General features: G+C 42.2%; 1 protein-coding gene across 1 annotated transcript in view; it reads left to right on the top strand.

The window, feature by feature from the left end:
* ITGB5 (integrin subunit beta 5) overlaps positions 1-24,553 on the top strand; it is a 197,869-nt gene that overhangs the window by 125,726 nt on the left and 47,590 nt on the right. The window contains exon 10 of the mRNA XM_007493818.3: positions 11,447-11,876. Coding sequence (XP_007493880.2) covers positions 11,447-11,876 — 430 coding nt within the window. The remainder of the gene's footprint in view (positions 1-11,446; positions 11,877-24,553) is intronic.

Below are 24,553 nucleotides of genomic sequence, written 5' to 3'. Positions count from 1 at the left end.
GAGCAGCTGAAGCCACCTCCTGTGAGTGTTCTCTCCCTCATTAGAATATGAGTACAATGTCTTACACACAGAAGGTGCTTACTAAATACTTTTCAACTTGACTTGAGATCCTGAAATTGGAGACTGTCTTCCTTCTCTGGATCTCTGGTACTTTGCACAAATATTTGGATGTAATATGTGTTTAATAAGTGCCTTTACACTCATTCGATCGATTGATCGATCTTTGGGTCAGGGAGACCTTCTAGAAATGAGATTTGGTCAAGCAAACTTTTGGGGAAATCAGAAGTGTGTTAGTAAGGTTGACATAACAAATCAGTGACATCAGATTGCTATTTTTGTGACTTGCCTCACTGACTCTTGGAGTGGAGGTTTTCAAATTGGTGGAATGGAGTCCCACAGAAACCCCCAAAGTAACTACAGCCCAAAGACCTCAAACCTAATCCAAATAATTCCAAACAGAATTCTAAGCTAACCACAGGCACCAAGAAACTAAGGTCTGGAATTCTGGATATTTATGTATCATCTCTACCTAATAAAAGCTTCCTGACTCATCTAAAGGCTAATACAGAATGGGCAACAAAGCATCATTTAAGCACTAAGCACTATGGGCTTATACTGTCAAATCATTTCTATGCAGATGGTTGGCTGTTGTTCGGCCATGTCTGACTCCTCATCACCTTGTGGACTGTACTGTCCATGGGGTATTCTTGATAAAGGTACTGGAGTGATTTGTCGTTTACTTTTTTCTTTTTTTGATTTGAAAAATTTTATTTAATTAATTAATTTAGAATATTTTTCTATGGTTCCATAATTCATGGTCTTTCCCTCCCTTCCCCCAAACCCCCCGCCCCTAGCCAACGAGCAACTCCACTGGGTTTTACATGTGTCCTTGATCAGAACCTATTTCCATGCTGTTGATGTTTGCATTAGGGTGATCCTTTAGAGTCTACATCCCTAATCATATCCCCTTGATGTAATCAAGCAGTTGTTTTTCTTCTGTGTTTCTGCTCCCACAGTTCTTTCTCTGAATGTAGATAGTGTTCTTTCTCATAGATGCCTTCAGGTTGTTCATGTTCGCTGCACCGCCACTAATGGAGAAGACCATCACCTCCGATTGTACCACAGTGTATTAGTCTCTGTGTACAATGTTCTCCTGGTTCTGCTCCTCTCGCTCTGCATCACTTCCTGGAGGTCGTTCCAGTCTCCATGGAATTCCTCCACATTATTATTCCTTTTAGCGCAATAGTATTCCATCACCAACATATACCACAATTTGTTCAGCCATTCCCTAATCAAAGGGCATCCCCTCATTGCCATTTACTTCTGTAATGGATTAAGGCAAACAGAGGTTAAGAGCCTCACAGTCTGGATCTGGATTTGAACTCAGGTCTTCTGACTCTAAGCCCAGTGCTCTAACCTCTGAGCCACCTAGTTGCCCCATGTAGATAATGATCAGACCTGTATACCTACTTCTAGTCTCTCTCCCTTGAGCCTGCCCCACTCCCACATCATCAACAATTTCAAATTGTATGTCACTGAGGCACCTCAAACTCAGCATACCCAAAACAGAACTCATTATCCTTCCCTCCAAACGCTCCCATCTTCTGGACTTCTCTGTTACTGCTGAAAACTCCACCATCCATCCAGCCTCTTCTGGGTCCCTTGACTTCCCTCCCTTTTCACACATATGCAGTCAGTTACTGGATTTTTTTTATTTCTACCTCCGTCACACCTCTCATAGATGTCTCTCCCAGTTTTTCACTCACTTAGTTACCGTCCTCACCACCTCTGGCCAGGACTGCTGCAAGAGTTTGGAGACATATTGTGTTTTTCCATTCCAGTCTGCCACACAGCAACCAAAGTGAGATCCCTAAAGCTCAGGTTTGACCGTGTCACCTGTTATCCTAAGGATCAAGAAGAAATCTCTATTTGGCATGTAAAGCCCTTCCCAATTTGACCCTTCTCCCTATTGTCAGTCTTTTTTAAACATTATTCTCCTTCATACACTCTATATGACTTCTATATGACTCCCAGCTCTTGTTCCTATACTTTTTCTTTCTTTTTTTTTTTAATTCTCACCTTCTGTCTTAGAATCAACACAGAATATTGGTTCCATGACAGAAAAGCAGTAAAGGCTAGGCAGTTCAGGTTAAATGACTTTCCCAGGGTCACACAACTAGGAAGTATCCTAAAGTCACATTTGAACCCAGAGCCTCCCATCTTTGGGCCTGGCTCTCAATCCACAGAGCCATCTAGCTGCCTGTCCTATACCTTTTTCATAGGCTATTTCCCATCCTGGGATTCTCTTCCTTCTCATCACTACCTCTTAGAACCTCTGGCTTCCATTAAAATTCACTCAAGCATCCTGTCCCCCAGAAGGTCTTTGCTGAATGGCTCAGCTTCCTAGACCATCTTGTATCTACTTGGTATATAACTCTGTATACCTCTTTATATGCCTGTTGCCTCCCCCATTAAAATGGAAGCTCCTTGAGGGCAGGGACTGTTTCTGCTTTTTCTTTGTATCCCCAATGCTCAGCATATTACCTGGCATAGAGTTAACATTTAATAAATACACATTGACTGTCAAAGATCCACAACTAGATATTATTCAGTCATTTTCAACCCTGTCCAACTCTCTGTGACCCCATCTGGGGTTTTCTTGGCAAAGACACTGGAAGAGTTTGCCATTTCCTTCTCCAGCTCATTTGACAGATGAGGAAACTGAGGCAAATGAGGTTAAGTGACTTGTGCAGGATCACCTAGCTAGTAAGTCTCCGAGGCCAGGATTAAACTCAGAAGATGAGTCTTCTTGACTCCAGGCCAAGCCCACCTAGCTGCCCATAACTGAATGCTTTTTCTAGTGTTGAAAGTCCTATAAGAACATAGGGAGTAGAGTAGTTGTTACTTCCTCCCCCACAGCCCTAGAGCTGTTTCCTGTATGTAGTAGATGCTTGCTGCATGCTTGTTGATTTGAATGGATGAAGGAAGGAAGGAAGGTCCAGGGCTGAAGAGAGACTCTAAATTCAAGCAATGCTTGAGTTAGTCTCAGAGCCAACTGCTTTCAGGTTAGATGCTTAGGATTATAATTAATCCATCATATGACTGAAAATTCATACTGGCTCATGACCTACTCAGATAGTCTCTGCCTTATCAGGCAGTCAGAAACCACGCCAACATTTCATAAATCTCGTACTATGACAAATAAAGGTCACCCAGAGAAAAATGAGAAGACACAAGCGATGCCTGACTGTCTCTCTCTTGTCTCTCCATTTATTCTCATTTTTAAGCTTCATTTTTGTGGTACCTTTGATTTTTACAACACCTTCATTTCCAAATTCATTCTTCCCTTTGCTTTTACCCAAAAGGTCATCCCTTTTAACAAAGAATAAAAAAATAAGACTGAAAAAATCATTCAGTAAAAACAACTGACATTCATCATATCTAGGGATATATAGACCATTCCACACCCATAACCCTCCCATCTCTACAAATAAGACTGGAAGCTTTTTTTTTCTCTCAAGACCTCTCTAGGAACAGTTTTGGTCCTTATATTCCTGATCCCACAGAATTCTGTTTTGTCTTTTGCTCCTTATTCCCTTTTTATTTTAAAGATTCTTACCCTTCCATCCTAGAATCAATACTGTGTATGTTTACTCTTTTAAAACATTCTTTTAACTCTTGACCTTCCCTCTTAGGATCAATACTGCATATTGGTTCCAGAGAAGAGCAGTAAGGGCTAGGCAATGGGAATTAAGTGACTTGTCCAGGGTCACACAGCAAGGAAGTATCTGAGGCCAGTTTTAAACTCAGAATCTCCTTTCTCTAGGTCTGAATGTCAGTCCACTGAGTCACCTCTCTGTAGCCTCCTTATTTACTTTAAAGCAGCTTCCCTATTGGTTCAAATATAGCACACTCTCCCCCCATATCCAACCTATACAGCTTAGCATCATGGTTATTTGTTGGTGTATGCCTATCTCATAATGCCTTCAGGAGATTTCATTTTAAGGCTTTGTGCTATATTTAGATCCACTGAAATCTGAATCAGCAGCACATATGAATGTCATAGTAATTCTTCCTCTGTTTACTCATCCAGTGGTGGGATAAATTTGAGAGAAATCTGAGAGAAAAGTATGTTCTCCATTTACTTCCTCTATATTCCTGTGGTTTAGTTTGGACATTCAGTTCAATCCGGAGAGCAGTCATTGAGCATCTGCTGTGTTGAAAGGAACTAAAGAAGAAAATGGGAACCCTCTCCAGTGCCTTCCCCCAAAAAAGCCCCCAAAGGAGTCATGAGGAGTTGGACACAACTGAAAACAATTCAACAACAACAACTAGACACCAGTCTAGTATTCATGTCTTCTGGAAACCTTGGCTCTCTGACTCCTCAATCTTTCTAATACATCATAATTATTTAGAAAGATCAAAATTCCAATGAACAATAAAACTAGGAACTAATCACTCAATAAACATTTATTAAACATCTACTATTTGCCAGGTAGGGTTAGGTAGGTGATACAGTGGTTACAGTGCCTGCAGAGCCTGGAGTCAGGAAGACTCATCTCCTGAGTTCAATCTGCCCGCAGACACTTCCTAGTTGTGTGACCCTGGGCAAGTCACTTAACCCCCATTGCCTGGCCCTTACCACTCTTCTGCCTAGGAACCAATACACAGTATTGATCCTGAGACAGAAGGTAAGGGTTAAAAAAAAAAAGTACATTGCTGAGGGCTGTAAGGTATACCAAGAGGAATACAACATGGTCAAGAAAATTGAGAGAGAAGGCAGAGAGAAGTCGCTGGTATTCTGGGTTCCCAACTGGAGGAATGAAAATGAGTCATTTTGTGTTTGTTTTCCTTTTAACCCTGAGATGTGAGCAGCTTCTGGGCTCCAGGCTTGCACTGCCATCTGGCAAACAGCCAGAGCTTGCCTTTGTTCCAAGTACCAGGACAGTCCATGGAAAGAGCCAGAGCTAGAATCCTGTTTATTACACACTGTGGAGGTGGGCAAAGCTCTCTATCTAGGTCCTTGCTTCAGAGGTGTCCCTCTGGAACCTCTTATAGCCTCCTCAAGTGGTGAGGGAAGATGGTGTTGTTAGTACCTCTCCAGGAGGAGACTCAGTGGACTGACACTTCTTAGCTATGTGATCTTGGGCAAGTCACTTAACTCCCATTGCTCTTCTGTGTTGGAACAATCCACAATATTGATTATAAATTGGAAAGTAAGGGTTTTTTTTTAAGTTACTTTAAAATGCTGCCAACACAAAAAATTGGAAAAAGAGGGGATGCCCTTCAATTGGGGAATGGATGAACAAATTGTGGTATATGTTGGTGATGGAATACTATTGTGCTCAAAGGAATAATAAAGTGGAGGGATTCCATGGAGACTGGAACAACCTCCAGGAATTGATGCAGAGAGAAAGGAGCAGAACCAGGAGAACATTGTACACAGAGACTGATACACTGTGGCATAATCAAATGTGATGGACTTCTCCATTAGTGACAATGCAGTGATCCTGAACAACTTGGAGGGATGTATGAGAAAGAACACTATCCACATTCAGAGGAAGAACTGTGGGAGTAGAAAAACAGCTGCTTGATCACATGATTCGATGGGGATATGACTGGGGATGTAGACTCTAAAGGATCACCCTAATGCAAATATCAATAATATGTAAATAGGTCTTGATCAAGGACACTTGTAAAACCCAGTGGAGTTGCTCATTGGCTACAAGAGGGGAAGTGGGGGGAGGGAAGGAAACGAACATGAATCATTTAACCATGGAAAATGTTTCTTAATTAATCAATAAAATAAAATAAAATGCTGCCAATATCTCATACGTTGTATGAGCCTTAAAGTTGTTGACCTTTGAGATCTCTGAAAATAGCTCTATTATTGCCATACTATAATTGAGTTTTGTTGTTCAGTCGATTTCAGTTGTGTCTGTCTCTTCATGACCAAAGATACTGAAGTGGTTTGCCATTTCCCTCTCTAGCTCATTTGACAGATGAGAGAACTGAGGCAAACAGGGTGAAGGGACTTGTCCAGGGTCACACAGCTAGTAAATATCTGAGGCCAAATATAAACTGAAAAAGATGCCTTCTTGACTCCAAGCCTGGCTCTCTATCCACTGTGCCACCTACCTGCCCTCAAAGTCTGCTGTGGGTAAAAGTAAATGCCTGTAGCCAACCTGAGCTTGGAATGTAAAATGCGGTAGGAACTGCCTCTTATTTGGTTTCATTAAGGAGACTATAATAAAAGAATCTGGGCTCTGTTGCTTGCTCCCCACTGCTGCCTTCACTCGGCGGATTCGTTTTTGAAGTTGTTGCCATTCAGTTCTAACATTGTGTCCCCCATTTTCATCACCTTCAGGAAACTTTCCCATCTTCAGTGACTTGAGCACCAGGCTTATTCCAATCTCCCTCTCTCCTCCATAACGTTCCTTGGAGCCTTCCACACAACGTTGACAACCTTTCTTCGTGGCCTGGCCTTGTGGGTCCCAGATTGTTGAAATTCACGTATGATCATTTTCAGTCATTCACCAACACAGACGCGTCTTTTCCCTCCTTCTCTTTCTAGACAAACATCTCCCAGGATCTTAGAAGCCACTGAGTCAGGGCAACTAGGTAGCACGAGGCAGGGAGAGAGCACCATGCTTGGAGTCAGGAGGATCTGGGTTCCTAAATGTGTGACCCTGGGCAAGTTACTTAACCCTGATTGTCTAGCCCTTGAAGCATTTCTGCCTTAGAATTGATACTAAAGGGGGCAAGTAGGTAGCTTAGTGGATTGACAGTCAGGCCCAGAGATGGGAGGTCCTGGGTTCAAATCTGGTCTAAGATACTTCCTAGCTGGGGTGACCCTGGGCAAGTCACTTGACCCCCCATTGCCTAGCCCTTACCACTCTTCTGCCTTGGAACCAATACACAGTATTGATTCTAAGATGGAAGGTAAGGGTTAAAAAAAAATTTAAATATCCAAAGTGTACTTCCTTTCTTTGCCAGCAGCATCTTTCTCTTAATATTTCTCACATGTCCTTGTGAATCTGCTCTTCATCATCTCTCATTGTGATTCCTGGCGCTTTGAACTTTTCCATTCTCCTGTCCCTTACTCCTTTCTGGTTTCATTTGACTTCCTGCCGAATATAGATACAGATTGTGTCATTATAGTGATATTATTCCAACTGGTATGCAAGCATTTAATTAATATTTATTATAAGATGGAAGTTCAAACCCTCGCTCAGCCACTTCCAGCCTGTGTGACCTTGGGAAAGTCACTTACTTTCTTTGTTCCTCAGCTGTAAAGAAGGGGTCATCTGCACTAGGTGATCTCTGCAGTCACTTCCACTTTATAACCCCTTGTATCTACTTTCTCCACTTCTTGGTGACCAGCATCTTAGGAGAAAGTGACAAGATGGTGCTTGATGACATACAACAGATTCATTCTGTGGAGGGTCCTCAGTTGCTCCCTCACTATTTATAGACAATGTGTTTATTCATGTCTTGTTGATTCCCTATTGAATTCTCCACAATGACTATTTCAAACCTTTCTCTCATCTCTTTAAGACCCCAACTTTTTGCTACCTCATTCCAATACCATTTTCATAGCTGCCTCTTCAGTGTTATGGGAAGAGCATTGAATTTTGACCTAGAAGATCTGAGTTCAAGTCCTGGATCTTTAAATTACTAGTTATATGATATTGATGAAATTCACATAACCCCCTGAGATTCAATTTTCTCACCTACAAAATGGGAATAAGAATAGTTCCCTATCCAAAGGCTTATTGGGAAGAAAATGACTTGCCAACTGAATCTCTACATAAATATAAGCTATTATCATTAACATGGCTATCTTACATCAATTCTCTCGATTGTGAACCAAATCTGACTGTCTTTCTTCTGCCTTTTCCTCAGATCGGAAGAGTTACTCCTTTCCAGGCTATTCCTTGATTTGTAGATTTATTTTGAAAACCATTCAAAAATTATCATAGGCTATAAAAAAATTCCTACTGGTGAGACATTCCAATAATATAATTAGCTTGACACATTCTAAGCAGATGTTTGACTCCAAAGGGTCAGCTTTTATATAGCTGTGGCCTCATCAGGCCCGAAGTTTTATTTTAAAGTCAGTCCAGTTTTTATGACACACACAACATATTGTTGTTTGTGTTAATGTTCAACATGTGAAGGAAGTGAAAGAAAAAAATTTAAAAATATCAAACTCAATATACAATGAATGTTTTCTAACGGGGGTGACTTTATTTGTACATAGAAAGAAGTAGTGATTGTAAACAATGCATTAAGAAATAAGAACAAATGGGATTTTTCATTTTCTTTCCCTGAATTCTTTATTCTTTTCTGTAAGCCAACTGCTGTCAAATTTGAGAGATGAAAGGGCTTTTAAAGAGGAGCGAAAATTTGGAGCTTCTTAAGCTGACATCTATGAACTTGCTTTTTAAATGTAACCCTTGACTTCAAAGGTCAATTGTTTGGGACCTCTTCCTACTGGTAGTAAGAGATTGCTTCATGAAAAAAGATGGGCAATGCCAACCTCTCTTGCAGTTGCTTAGGAGAGAGAGAGAGCCTACTGGAAAAAAACTGACATGACTAGAGCTGGCAATCTCTATTATGTCCCTTTGCTTGCTTTGCTTGAGATTTTCCCCTAAGGGTGAGACTTAGGACTCTCTCTGTTTTGGCTAAACTGAGATATTCCACTTCCAATAGGAGAGCTCCTTCAATTTGTATTTTTTGCTATATATTCTCCCATAACTCTCATTTTTTCTGTTGCTCTTATTAGATTTTTAAAAATTAATCATTTGCTCTTTTCAAAACCTCTTTACTTCTTCCAGTAATTCTTGTTGGATTTATGTTCAGACTTGCATTTTTTTTTTGAAACTTTACTTGAAGATGTTTTCAAGCCATTGTTTTCTTTTGAATTTGTGCCTTAAGTTTCCCTGTCTCCAGAGAAGCTTTTATTTTTGCTCAGATTCTCTTTTTGTTGTTTGTTCATTTTTCCAGCCTATTTCTTGATTTTGGCACCTTATCCTGTACCCAGTGCTAGCGCAGAGGTCTCCTGGAATCTTTCTGATAAGATGCTCAATTCCCTTACCATCCTTGTGCACTGGGCAGGCCCAGTGTTCCACAGCTGGTGCTTCTACACTCTTGGCCAGCCCCTACCACAGTGTTCACCATCTTCTCTGACTTGCTAAGCTTCTCTGGACTGGAAAAATGATTCCCTGGGACTTTTTGATAGCTTTTTTGCTCAGAATTTGATGTGGAGTTTTCTGTGGTCCTCTTGTAGGAGAGTCTGGTGGGAAGATTTGGCAGTTGTGACTATTCTGCCATCTTGACTCCATGCTCTCTTGTATCCTCATATGTATGCTTTCTCTAATTTCAATATTGCTCTCACCTTGGATAAATGGATTTCTCTGCTATTTTCTATGTGGGTTAAATTGTAAAACTGACACTTGGTGGAAAGGAATATAAAGGTTGAGTCCTTCCTCTCTTCATTAATGAGTAGCAATCAGGAGTTAACTTGAACCTTAAAGTTACTTCTCCTAGATTATTAATACTTAAGGGAACAGTTAGATATCATTCTAGCTCCTGTCTCTGAGGAAAGCAGAGTGGCCAGCCTCTGACCCCAACTTCCTGCTTCCCTTCCTGGCAGAAATTCAAGTTTCACTTGGAGAAGGGAATAGGGATGAGACTCTAGAAATATCTATTCATGTCTCCCTATCAGTCATATCAAGAGAGCCATTTTACCTAAGCATTTTTATAACGGTATTTCAATAGAATGGGTTTTCTCTTTAATGCTATTATTTTATTTTATGTCTTTAAAAACATAGACTTTCCAAACAGTTAATTCCTTCAGTGCTTTGTCCTCAAATCTGGTTTGTACCTCTATCATTGATTATGCCATAGGACACCTGGCATGTATAATAAAACCAGACTAATACCTCTGCTGCTAAACGTGAGTTGGGAACTAATGATGAAACTTGTCATTTGTCAATCCCTTTGAAAATCATACTTGTGAGCGGTTTACAAAATAAACTGTTCTGCCCCCACTTCCCAACACACACACACACACACACACACACACACACACACACACACACACACACACACAGAGCTTCTCCCCCAGACCGCAAAAGGAGTCCATGACATGGAGAAGGTTAAGAATTTTTAGACTAGTTCAAGGCCCTAATTTTAGAGAAATTTCTTACTCTGTCCTCTGCCCACAGCCCCACGCTCTCCCATGTCCTCCATGGAGATACTCTCAGGATAATCTCAAATGTTAGCCACCAGTAGATTTAAACTTCCTCAAGGACAATACATATGAGAGGCAACATAGAATTGGATAAATAGATAAAATATTTATTAAGCACGTAAATGTGTCAGGCAAGTGTAATAAAAAGAATTTGAGCTTCAGTAAGCAATTAGGTAAATTGTTCAAAGGACAGTTGTAAATCCCTAAGCTCCATTTATGTGTCAGTGTTTATCTTTTTTTAAAAGATTTTAATTTTATTAATTTTTTAAAGACCTTTTGTAGCTGAGTGTTTGGAGAGCTGGTCTGAGAGTCAGAAAGACCTGAGTCTAAATTCTGCCTCCCATACATATTGGCAATGTGCCTAAGGATGAGTCATTTACCCACCTAGTTAGTGTCCTAGGTGATGAAAAGTCATGGTACAAATGCCAATCTGCCTGGGAAGAGTAATTTTCCCCATCTGCAGTTTCCAGCAGATAGAATACCAGGCCTAAAGTCAGTAAGATTTATCCTTCTATGCTCAAATCCAACCTTAAGACTCTAGCTGTGTGACTTGTCTTTGCCTCAGTTTCCTCATCTGTAAAATGAGCTGGAGAAAGAAATGGTCAATGGCTCCAGTATCTTTGCCAAGAAAACTCCAAACGGGGTCACAGAGTCAGACACAACTGAGCAATAACAATAAGCCCGGTCAAATTGCAGGACCAATTCCTTCCCAATTTCATTTTTAGAGTTTTTCTTTCTTTTTTAAACAACCCTTACCTTCTGTCTTAGAATCCATAGCATGCAAGTGACGTGCCCCAAATCACACAGCCAGGAGGTGTCGGAGGCCACATGTGAACCTCTAGCTCTCAATCTGCTGAGCTCCTTAAGTTTTCTTGATGGTTTCTGTTTTTGTATCTCCAAATAGACTTCCTCTTCCCTGCCCCTCACCATGGAGCCTTCACATTTCCAGTTGTATTAAAAAAACACAACTCAAGTGTTGAGCCAAGCCATGGGCCAGACAGTGTGTGACTGACATCACAGGGGTCCCTCTCCCCTCTCCCCTCTCCACCTCTTCAGCCAAAGGAGGGAGACGCCTTTAGGGGCCAAGCTGGGTCCTCGTTTCTCCTCTGTGCGCTCTCTGGTTTTTATCGGTCTTCCTGCTTGTCTCCTCCGAGTCATCGGGCGTTTTCTCGCTTCTTGCCTACGCAGGTATCTTTTGAGGTGTCCGTGGAAGCCCGCAGTTGCCCTTCCCCAGACACCGTGCACACGTTCACGCTGAGACCCGTTGGATTCCGGGATGCCCTGGAGCTCGTGGTAACCTACAACTGCTCGTGCAACTGCGCCAGCAGGACTGAGCAAGACAGCCCCAGGTGCAGCGGGAACGGGACTTACACCTGTGGCACCTGCGAGTGCCACCCCAGCTATCTGGGCTCCAAGTGCGAGTGTCAGGAGGGCGAGAACCGGGACCTCTACCAGAATCTGTGCCGCGAGGCCGAGGGCAAGCCTCTGTGCAGCGGCCGGGGCGAATGCAGCTGCAACCAGTGCTCCTGCTACGAGAGCGAATTCGGGAAGATCTACGGGCCCTTCTGCGAGTGCGACAACTTTTCCTGCGCCAGGAATAAGGGGGTCCTCTGTTCAGGTAGGTGGGGGACCTGTGCTCTGCCAGGGGCCTCAAAGGCAAGGAAATGGCGCCTAAATGGCCTTCCTCCCTCTGGGACCTGTGGAAGGTCCCTCCTCTTCCTTCCCTCCTGGGAAGGCAGCATGGGGCAGTGGAAAGAACCTGCCTCAGACCCCTATCACCCACGGACCGTAGGCTAGTTATTTGCTGTGTCGGGCCTTGGTTTACACTTCTGTAAAAGAAGCGAATTGGTCTAGATGGCTTCTGAAGGTCCTTCCGGCTGGAGACGTACGATAGGATTTCATGGTCTCCAGGATGTAGGCAGAGGCAGTGCTGAGGGCAATTTCTACCACAACCGATTTTGTTGGGGGGGGGGGGGGGGCAGCATGAATCATTCAACCATGGAAGAATAGTCTAAATTAAACAAACAGATAAAACCGGATTTCCTAGAAGAAGAAAGAATTAAATAGTGATCGTTTAGTTGGTGCCTATTGTATGGAAAACCCTCTCCTAGTTCCCTCTGCTAGCTATCCAAAGGGATGATTCAGAAGACTTAAAAAGCAGAGTCTTAACACTAGGATGGAACTGGAACATGTGAGATCTCTTTTCAACTACCAGCTAACCTAGGAATCTCAACTATTCTCTAACTGTATGTCCCTGGACAAGTCACTTAACCCCCATGGCCCAGCCCTTTCCACTCTTCTGCCTTGGAACCAATACACAATAGTAATTCCAAGATGGAAGGTAAGGGTTTAGGGGGGAAAAAAAGAATCTCATCTATTGCATCCCTGAACTAGAACGCTATTACTATCAGTGGATTGCTTGATGACTCCGTTTGATGGCTTAGTTCAGCGATTATTATCAGGGGGAGGAGTTAGAGGGGAAAGGGACTTCTTTATAGGCTCTTTTCTTTAAACTCTTACCTTCTGTCTTAGAATCAATACTTTGTATTGGTTCCAAGGCAGAAGAGAGTAAAGGGCTGGACCAAGGGGAGGAGGGAGTGACTAAGGTGGGGTCTGAGGTCACATTTGAATCCAGGACCTCCTGTCTCTGAGTCTGGCTCTCAATCCCCTGAACCACTTAGCTGCCCATTCTACCCTCCTTATAGATTCTTGATCGAGTCTGTTGTTGTGCAGTTGTCACGTCCAACTCATTGTGACCCCATATGGGGTTTGCTTGGCAAAGATACTGGAGTGATTTGCATTTCTTTCTCCATTGAATTAAGGCAAACAGAAGTTAAGTGAATTGTCCAGGGTCTCACAGCTAGTGAGTGAGGCCAGGATTTGAACCCCACACTCTATCTACTGAGCTGCCTTGCTACTCCTTTCAGTCTATTGGAACAACACACAACAGATTTATTTCCCTTTTTATAAGACAGTCCTCTAAATATATGAAGACAAGAAACATCTCCAACAAGAGAATCCTTAGTTTCATGAGGAATGAAAGAAAAAAATGTGGCTTTGGCAAAGGTGATGGAGGGCATGGAACAACTTTTTTTTTGAAAGTTTTATTTTATTTTTTTATTTTTATTTTTTCAACATTATTTTATTTGGTCATTTCCAAGCATTATTCATTGGAGACAAAGATCATTTTCTCCCCCCAAACCCCTACCTATCCCATAGCTGACACACAATTCCACTGGGTATCACAAGTGTTCTTGATTCGAACCCATTTCATGGAACAACTTTTTAAAAAATTAGGTAAAATTTTACTGCCAGTTTTTTTTGTTGTTCAGTCATTTCAGTCACATCCAACTCCTTGTGACCCTGTTTGGGGTTTTCTTTTCTTTCCATTTGGGATTTTCTTGGCAAAGATACTGGAGTGGTTTGCCCTTTCCTTCTCCAATCTTGTTTTTACATCACTTATCTTTCCCAATTTTACCCTCTTTTACTCCCTCCCAGAGAGTTATATCTTAAGGCAAAACAACAACAGAAACAGAAAGGGGGACGGGGGAAGACAGGGTTATACATTTATACTTAGTAATTTGGAGGTCTCTGAACCCAACTTGTTCATTTTACAGGTGAAGACACTGAGGCACAGAGCTCTTAAGTGACTCATGCAGAGTTAAACAAGCTAATTAATGTGTCTAACATAGGATTCAAACTCGAGTCTTCCTGACTGCAAGAACAGTGCTCTCTCCACTGTTCTTTGCTACCTGAAAACAATTCAGCCTTTTTTACCTAATTCGTCAAAAAAAAAAAAAAACACCAAAAAAAACCTGATGGTATATAGGCATGAAAGAATTTCAAGAATAGAACAGAAATTGAGAAATCCTGATCAGTGAGGAAGTAATACTGGGTTGTGGTTACGTGCTGTAGTCTGGGAAAAACAGTAAAGAAATATTTATTCTTCAGAATAAAGAACTTCTTGGTACCCAAAATGCCTAGCACTTTACAACTTTAAATTTGCTTATGTAACCTTTGGCCAACATTTGTTATAGCCTATCCAATTTATGGCTTCTTGAGCTTTCTGATGGAGAAAAATCAAGGAAGAGTCAAAATTTAGAAAGAGTCACTAATTCAGAGTTTCTAGAGTTTTGTGGTATAGTCAACAGGTGCCAAGTGCCAAGCACTGTGCTCAGTTGTTGTTGCTCAGTCATTTTTCAGTCATGACCAACTCTTCATGGCCCCATTTGGGGTTTTCTAGACAAAGATACTAGAGTGGTTTATTATTTCCTTCTCTAGTTTATATTTACAGATGAGGAAACTGAGGCAAACAGAGTGAAGTAACTTGTCCAGAATAACACAACTAGTGTCTGCGACCAGATTTGAACTCAGGAACTCATCTTCCTGAGTCCAAGCCTGGCTCTATCTACTGTGCCACCTACCTGCCATGTTGTGAGGTAACAATGGAAAACATAAACATAGACTTTGCCTTTAAGGAACTGCAATGAGAGAAACAACATGGAAATAAAAATGTAGCTACCTAGCTATATGACCTTGGGTAAGTCACTTAACCACCGTTGTCTAGCCTTACTGCTCTTCTGCCTTGGAACCAGTATGAAGCAAGACAAGATAAAGGTTATTTTTTAACTGTAGCTATATGATTTATAGAGTATAAGTGGAAGGTAATCCCCAAGGATAGGGGGATGTAGTAAGGGAAGGAACCACAAATACCTTATTGCAGAAGGTGGGATTTTTGAGCTAAGTTTTGGAAAACACCAGGAAAGCTAGAAGATAGAGATGAGAAGAGTGAAGATGGAGGACATTCCAGGCATGGGGGACAGCCAATGAAAAGATGCAGATGGAAGATAGAACATCCTAGAGGAGGACCAGCAAGTAGGCTTGCAGGAAGGGCAGAAAGCGTTGGGACTGAAAAGGTAGGAAGGGGCCAGGCTTTGAGGGCTTCAAATGCACAAATGACTTAAACCTTATAAACATCCAGAGGTTAATTTTGAATAGTCACTTAAAGTCAAGCAATTCAAATATTCTTCCACTACTATTGGTTGGTGAAAGGTGAAGGCTTTGCACAACGAATTACAGACTCTTAGCGCAGGAGGGAACTTCAGAACTCATCCATCCTGTTCTAATGTTTCCAGGATGGGGAAACTTTTTCGTCCCAACCTATGATTTCACTTGGTTTAGGACAGTGCTTCTCAAACTGTTTGGTCTTGGGACCCCGTTATACTCTTAAAATATTTTTGAGGGTATCCCACAAAGAATTTATGTTTATTGATATTTGTCGCATTAGGAATAAAAATATCTGATTATCATTAGAAAAATAGGTCTTGTCATGGTTTGATTGCTTTGGTTTGGCCAACTCTTTATGACCCCATTTGGGATTTTTCTGGCAAAGACCCTGGAACGGTTGGCCATTTCCTTCTCTAGCTCATTTTACAGATAAGGAAATGGAGGCTGACAGAGTTAACCCTTGCCCAGGGTCACACAGGTACTAAGTGTCCAAGGCCAGACTTAAACTAGGAAGAAGAGTCTTCCTGGCCCCAGGACTGGCATTCTATTCACTGAACCCTCTGGCTGCCTTACTACAGACCTCTTAGCAGCCCCTAGCCTACACTTTGAGAACTGGCTGGTTTAGAAAATTCCAAATGAGAAAAGGACCACTATCAATGCAAATCAGCCTGTGTTCTGTGACATAGACAATTGCCTGGGGTCCTGCGGTACCTTCTAGCTTGTATGTATTAGATGTGGAGTTTGAATCCAGAGAGCTCTCTGCTCTGTCTTCTCACTGCTTCTCATGACCTTGGCTGAAATGAGAATTTGGGCTTATTTAGGGATTCAGTTAATAATGCCATTCCTGCTCCCTGTAGCTATGAATTTGGCCATGATGTTTTCTGGCCTCCAAATGAAGCTATTGTTGGGGTATCAGTAATAGGAGAACCATAATAACAGGCAGCATAAAAAAATACACTTGGGTTTCGATACAGATGATGACCCTTTTTTGGGCAAACTTTTTAATTTTATTTTTATTGTCATGAAAAACACACTTCCACATTGTTGTAAGAGCACACTCATACATATCCAAACCCCCCAAATAAAACCAAAGACACACCAATGTGAAAGACATCTCCAACAGTTCTTTCTCTGGAGGTGGAGAGCATTGCCCATAATAAGTTTTTCAGGAGATCTTGACCTTTTTTGAAAAAAAATTATTTTATTTTCTCATCCACAGGTGACCCTCTCCCCACCCTCAGCCCCCATTGAGAAAGCTTTACAAACATAGTCAAGCAAAACAAATTCCCTCATTGGCTACTTCACTCTGCATCAGTTCATAGCAATCTTTTCAGGTTTCTCTGAAGCCATCTTCTTCATTATTTCATCATTTCATAATATTCCAACACATTCATCAACCAATAAACATTAAGCACCTACTCTGTGCTAGGCACATGTACCATACCTTGTTGAGCCATTCTCCCAATTCATAGGCATCTCCTTTGAATGCTAATTCTTTATCACCACAAAAAGAAGCAGCCGATTACCTCCTAAACCAAGGGAGTAAACACTTAGAAGTTGAGTGGACCTTGGAGATGACCTAGTCTCACCCCTTTATTTGTAGATGTGGGAATGTAGATCTAGAGAAACCGAATGACTGGTCCAAGGCGCACAGAGTAGCAGCCGAGCCCTTTAGCCCAAGCTAGCAACTAAGCCTCCAAAGTCCCAAACCAGGGTTTCTAATATTCTGTCACGTGGCCACAGATTAACATCCAACATGGCATTGCCAAAAAGGCTCAGGCCATTCTGTTTCCATACAGCGGGCTTCCTTGCTTGTAGAATGTCATGGGAAGATCTTCCTTTCTGAAGAGAGTGCATGCTGCAGAGGAAAGAATGCTGGGTTTGGCATCAGAGGACCTGTTCAAATCCTGGATCTACCCTTTATTCTGTGGCTAGAAGCCAGTTCCTTTACCTGTCTGGGCCTTGGTTTCTTAAGACCTAAAATAGGGAGAGAGGGGAGCTGAACTCACTGATCTCTAAGGTCCAAACAAGCTCTAAATCAATGATCCTTTGGCAAAGATATTAAAGTAGTTTGCCATTTCCTTTTCTAGTTCATTTTATAGATGAGGAAACTGCGGCAAAGAGGGGTAACTGACTTGCCCAGAGCCATAAAGCTAGTAAGTGTCTGAAACCAGAGGTGAACTCAGGACTCTAGAGGAGTCTTCCTGACTCCAAGCTCAGGCTCAGCGTATTTTCCCTTCCCTATGAAAGTCATGGGAGAGTGGAAGCAAATATTAACCAATCAAATGTTTCCAAGAAAGATAGAGGAAAATAGACGCTTTTAAAATGAGAATTTTTGTGGTAATAATGATAATAACAATTTTTATGTTTATAGGATATGTTTTACAAAGGGTTTTAACCTAGAGATGGCATAGTGCACCGGAAACAGCACTGGTATGTAGTCAAGACTAGATTCCAACCCTGGCTCTGCTACTCACTAGTTCTATGACTTGAATACAAGTCGGCTGATCTTTCCAGGACTCCATTTCCTCATGTGTAAAATAAGGGGACAGAGAGTGGAAGATAGCATCTAGGTTTCTTGCCTCCTCTAAATCCTGTGGTCTCTCTTAAGTCCTTACAACAGTTCCACAGAGGGAGTGGCTGAATGCCAGAGAGGATCCTGGGGAATGTTTGCCTCTGAGAAATCTGATTCTGTGCATGCTGCATGGTTTATTGCGCTGCACCCCACAATTCCTAGGGTTCTCCCTGAGTTTCTGAGTCCAAGGCCTGAGGAGAGATACCTGAAACACAACAGATAGTTGTTTCAGTGGTACTCAATAGGGAAAGTTTTGCTTGTCCTTTTGGAATTGAGAATGTTTCATAATTGAAGGAGGCCACTGTGTTTGGATATGCTGCCTGTAAACCTCCCAAACTCTTGGTGCCCTTGAGCTAGGCTTTGTTTTTCTGAATTTTACCAGCCTCACCCCAATAGTTCCCCACCTTCCATAAACACCGGGGCCTGATGCCCTAGTCTTTATCCAGCCCTTCGTTCCTATACTCAGAAAATCCTGCAGCATTGGGAAACCCATGCCTGTCATGGCGGAGCAGAAGCATGTGCTATTTGCAGGACTCTAAGGCTCAGTGATAGGTGATACTCCAAGACATTCTTGTCTAGATTTTCTGAAGCGCGTGGACTTCTAATGAGTCGTTTAAACAAAACACTTCAGTTCTTCTCTTTCTCCTTCCTCCTTATCATGTGAGCAGAGTCAGAAAATTTTAAAAGATCCGCAAGAAGCAGCACTGTTCAGATCCCTCGGGGAACCAGAGAATCATAGACCTAGGGCTGCGTGGCACCTCCAAGACCATTCGAGCCAGCCCTCTTGTTTTAGATGTGAGGAGTCTGATGCTCAGGGACCTAAAGTGCCTTGGTCAGTGCTACACAGAGAGTAGTCTTTCGAGCTAGGATCTGAACCCAAGTTCTCTGACTACAGACTCAAGAATCTTCACAAAGAAAGCATTTCTGGGGGAAATACTCATGGAGTTTGTCTTGAGTAGGAACACCAGCAAGTCTTCTTATCTGGATGTGGACAATGTTCTACAGCTGGGCTAAGTGTGTGCGAGCCAGTGTGGAGCTGAGCCAGGGTCAGACCCTGGGACCCACTGGCTACTCCAGGTTCAAAGCTATGAACACTGGCTTGTACAGTAGAGTATATACAACACAGCTAGTATAGCCAAGTATACCTGTTCCTTCAGAAGGTCCTAAAGCTAGGGAATTCCAGTGATTCCATCTGGAATAGGTTCATTTGCAAAAAATATATTAATAACTGGCATAATATATTTAGTGCCTTAAATTTTGCAAAATGTTTTGCATATATTATCTCACTGGTGCTCAGAAACCTTTTGAGGAGTATTGCAGGACTTATAATTGAAGAAACTGAGGCTTAATGATAAGATTTGGCTTAGGCTAATACAGCTTTTTGAAATGAGATTTTTTTGGTTTTAAATTTTAAAACATTTTCCCATATATGGGCAGGGGAGAGGTGAGTATGTGTAGGGAGAGAGAGAGAGAGAGAGAGAGAGAGAGAGAGAGAGAGAGAGAGAGAGAGAGAGAGAGAGAGAGAAGAGGAGGAGGAAGAAGAAGAAGAAGAAGAAGAAGAAGAAGAAGAAGAAAAGAAGAAGAAGAAGAAGAAGAAGAAGAAGAAGAAGAAGAAGAAGAAGAAGAAGAAGAAGACAGCAATGACTGATAACAACGACAAAGATGGCAACAATGACGATGATGGTGGTGACAACAATAGTGGGGGTGGAGGGAGAGGAAGGAGAAGAAAATGAGAACGTTGCAATTGTGAAAAGTGCCTGCTCTGGTTCAAAAATGCAATTTGGACCCAGGTCTTCCTGGCTCTGAGTCCCATGTTATTATTCACATTGACAAGTGGCTACCCCTCTCTTGTCAATTCACATATCCAGGGAGACTGAGTCTAAAATTCATATGTATACCTTTCCCATGAGCTTTCCTTTAAAAAAAAAGAGGGCGGGACATTAACGAGCAAAGTCAAGGTTTATCCTTTGGAATTTTAAGACTTGACAGTACAAGCCCAGAGTAATGCTTTGTTATCCATTCTGTCTTGTACTGTGTCATTTTCATCATTGTGTGTAGCACATGTTGTTGATATTCAGGTGTCAGCTGTTGGCCTCTAGAAGAATCAGGGGGCCTTTATTAAGTTGGGGGTGGGTGGGTTAGTAGTGATGAGTACCCAGAGTTGGAGCGCTCAGTTCCTTGGCGCCAGTGGTTAGTTTAGTACTCCCTGTCTGGAATTGTTTGTATCAGATTTGAAGCCTTTGAGCTGTTGTTCTTTTTGGGGTTTTTGTGGGAGAGAAATTCGTTTCCCAAGAGCTCATCTGGTCTTGAGCATGCTGACTCAGTTACTCAGACAGCTGACTTCAGCATTTTCCAGGGGGTCCCCCTCCCCTTTACTCCTTTCTTTCTTATCCTAGAGCTAAAGACTCAACCAAGAAGGGGGAATTCTGTTGACTTCTCTGCTTTGTGGCAGTCTTTCTGAGCTGATGTGTTCACAAACTTTTACTCTTGCAGAGCAGGGGAGGAAGATGGGTGAATTCTGTCCTTGAACACTAGGGGTCTAAAGCCAGATCTCACCCAACCTCATCAGCTTGATCTTAAAGATCTGCAGGTTTGATTTGAACTGATTCAAAACTTAGTGAATGACTGACCCAAGAACAATAGCTTACTCAGAAGTTCTTTCATCTGCAGCATACATATCTATAACCCTCCCCTGCTCCATTTCTAATATAAAGGTAGGTCTGAGAAAAAAGGAGAAAGTACTGAATCTATTTGAGAATCTGGCCATGAAAATCAGGATGCGTTTTTTCTTAGAGCCGGGCATCTGAAAGACATTTAGTGACTTTTCCTTCCTTTCCATTACTCTTTTAAATGAGTTGTCTTAGAAAAATGCATGTACAATTTGAAGCTGTCTGCATGTCAGGGTAGACTCATCTCTCCATGGGTACATTATACAGAAAGATGTTTCTTAATAGAGACATCTAGAAGGCTGGCAACTCAGATGAATTCCCTCGAGAAGCAGATGCCCAACAGGGTCTCAGTGCCTGCTTCCCACCATGCATTCTCTAGGGTCCAAAAATTGGGGAGTTCTGCAGGAAGTACGGCTTAGATCTACAACTCTAGACTAGACCCAACCACAACTTTATCATGACTGGAATGCTCTTCCTCCCTGTCGCTGCCTCCTGGCTTCTCCGGCTTTCTTCAAAGCCTCAGTTAAAATCCCATCTTCTATGAGGAACCTTTTCCCAGTCTCCTTTCACGCTAATGCCTTCCTGCCATTGATTATCTCCACTCATCTCTGTGTACATCTGGTGTATGAGATGTTGTATCCGACTCTTCAGGACCTCATTTGGGATTTTCATAGCAAGGATACTGGAGTGGTTGGCCATTTTCTTATCCAGCTCATTTTACAGATGAGGAAATGGAGGCAAACAGAGTTAAGTGACTTGCCCAAAGCCTCACAGCTAGTAAATATCTGAGGCTGGGTTTGAACTCACAAAACAAGTCTTCCTGACTCCAGGTCCAGAGCTCTATCCACTGAGCCACCTGGCTGCTTCTGTTTATGTGTAATTGTTCACCTATCATCTCCTCCATTAAAATAGAGAGATTGTCCTTGAGAGGAGAGATTGTCTTCTACATTTTTTGTATACCCAGGGCTTAGTCCTTAGAGCATAGCAGGTACTTAGGAAATAATGCATTTGATGAACAGTTCTGCCTTAAATCCAATTCACAAGCAAGTAAAGAGTGCTGTCATAGGTTCTCCTCAAAAAGGAAAGATGAACGACAGTTGGATGGCCACAGATTATTAAGTCATTTGTAGCAGCCAAGGTAACGTTTATTTGGTGATCCAGCCCTGAGAAAGAAGCAACAAGTGGGTGAGAGTAGTAGGTGCATGGTAGCTAATAGGATGTCCAGGCCCAGGTCAATAATCAGTTAACAAGCGTTGATTAAAAATGATATGCCAGCACTCCGCTAAACCCTGGATAAAAGACGAAATTAAAAATAGCCCCTGCCCTCAAGGACCTCACATTCTAACGGTCCAGTCTAATAGTCAGGTTAAGTATTGAGGGGCTCCTGGGCCAAGAGATTATATAGGAGGGGGTCTATTTGAGGCACCCTCATTTTTAGCCAGGCCAGTCCAGGCTCAAGACTCCACAGGGCTCAGGGGGGCGTTCGTCCTTGGACTGAGAGCTGGTGGGGAGTGGGAGGCATGGAAGATACATAATAATGTTTGCTGAGACATCTTCCAAACAAGCTCGGAGGTGATATGTGCTAGGACCCACCACTTGTGCTTATAAAGGGTTGCAGCTCCATTAAACCAGGACTGACCTCAAAAATTTCTTGTTACTAGCAGAGGGTTTTTTCCCTCTTTTATGGTCATTTTAACTGCATAACATCTAAATAGAACAACAGTTGCTTACATGGAACATGTGTCCAAAGATCACAAACTTGTACATTATCTGGTACTAAATAACCCACATCATATAGTAGGATCCCCAAGACGGGCTGTTAGAATTTATTGCTTCTTGTAAACATGGGCCTTATCAGCACTCTAGTTTATTCAGTGTAATTAATTTTCTGCCTTTTCCAACTTCTGACATGTTAGTTTGTTCTTCCTTCCCGTGGTGTGAGGGTTTATTTTATACTTTTAAACTCTGACTTTAACCCTTCCTCCGTACTCTTAGGACTTGTTATGCATGGTGAAAGTCCTGGGTTCTCAAAAGCTTTGTCAGTGGGATGCAAGCTCTGGTAGGCCCAAGGATATGCTCTTGGCCATTAGCTGAGCAGCCCAATTAGCCCTGGTGAAATGTATCACTAGGGAATGGCCGCCAAGAGACCACTTTTTCAGCCATGGCAACTCATGAGTGATGAAAGGCCTTGAGATAGCCCCTCAGTGATTCAATGGAAAAGTTGCCACATTTTGAGCCACAAATCCAAGTTAAAATATCATCTCCAGCAGTTAACCATTGTGGGCAAGTCATGTAAGTTCTCTTGGCCTCAGTTTCTTCATCTATAAAATAAATGGGGATAGACTCAATTAATTCCAAGGTCTTTCTGACTCCAAATTCATGATCAAGACTCGGGAAGATGGGTTGTAGGACCTAGGGAGAGAAGGAACAATGAAGGAACATGCTCATTGTCTTCAAGGGTCTCTTCCATGTCTCTTCCACATGGAAGAGGGGACAGACTTGTTCTGGATGGCAACATAACTTAGAGCCAGAAGCAATGGGGAAGTGGAGGCAGAAGGAGAAGAGCCTGGAAGAGTTAGTTATTGAGATTTGAGATCCAGGACTTTAGTTGGAATCCCAGGTTCTACAACCCATTACATGGATGACCTTCAGCAAGCCATGCAGCATTTTTTGGCCTCAATTTCCTAAGTGGTAAAATTGAGAGGGAGGTAAGATCAGATGACCTTGAAGCTTTTTCCTAGCTCTATATCTGTGATTGTTTTGTTGCAGAGAGGTAGATTGAATATGACATAAGGAAATTTCCCAGTTCAGAACTGTCCTAAAATGGAATAACTGCCTCAGGAGAAGGAAGGTTTTCCTCTCATTAGTGTTTCTCAAGCAAAGACTAAATAAATCCATCTTGTGGATATTGTAGAGATGATCCTTACGACTAACAATTTTTATTGTTTAGTCATTTTTCAATTGAATCTGAGTCTTTGTGACCCCATTTGGGGTTTCTTGATGAAGACACTAGAGTAGTTTGCCAGTTCCTTCTCCAGCTCATTTTACAGATGAGAGAACTGAGGCACACCAGACCCAGAGTCACACAGCTAGCAAGTGTTTGGGGCCAGATTTGAACTCTCAAAGATGAGTCTTCCTGTTTTCAGACCCAGCACTCTAGTCGTTGCATTACAACATAAAGTATGCCAAGTGTTTTACAAGTAGTATTATTTAATCTTACCATCATCACAATCCTAGGAGATTGGTGTTGTTATCCCCATTCTAAGAAGGAGGAAGCTGAGGACAAGGGGCTTGCCCAGGGCCACCTAACTAGACTCCAAGTCCAACATCCTATCCACTGAACCACCTCACTGTCGAGGTATGAATTAAACTAGGAAACTGTTGAGGTCCTTTCCCAGGGTGAAATTCTGCAATTTTGTGAATGGGTTCTCCTCTTTGCTAATAAAGGGAGTATGTCAGACAATCAATAAGCATCTATTATGCTCCTACTATGTACCAGACATTGGCCTAAATGCTCACACAGTGTGGTAAAGAAGTGCCAGACTTGAAGTCTGTGCATCTGAATCCTAGTTACTTCATCTGAGTCTCAGTTTCTCCATCTCCCAAATGGAAATAATTCATCCTTCACAGGGTTGTGGTAGAGGAAACACTAGAGTTCAAAGCTCTTATGACTCATACTGATGAAGTCACTGATTTCTCATATCTCGAAGATCCAAACTCAGACAGCATCTTCAGAACGCATGTTGTTGTTTTTGTTGTTCTATCCTGTCTTCGTGACCCTGTAATCCGTGGGGATTTGTGGGCAGGGATACTGGAACCGTTTATCATTTCCTTCTCCAGGGGATGCCTTTGTCAGGCAATGAGAAGTTAAGTGACTCGCTTAGGGTCACATAACTAGAAAGTGTCTCGGGTCTCCCTGATCCCAAGCCCTGTGCTCTAACCAGTGAGTCACTCTGTTTTAGAACATGTCGTTTGGAACATGAATTAACCAAAGATGCTTTGCCTAATAATTCAGCACTCATTGACAGACATTTTCACCTATTA

This window comes from Monodelphis domestica, chromosome 4 (assembly GCF_027887165.1).
Source record: "Monodelphis domestica isolate mMonDom1 chromosome 4, mMonDom1.pri, whole genome shotgun sequence".
Classification (NCBI taxonomy): domain Eukaryota; kingdom Metazoa; phylum Chordata; class Mammalia; order Didelphimorphia; family Didelphidae; genus Monodelphis; species Monodelphis domestica.
Note: the sequence above shows the minus strand (reverse complement) of the source record. Positions and strands in the feature narration are given on the sequence as shown.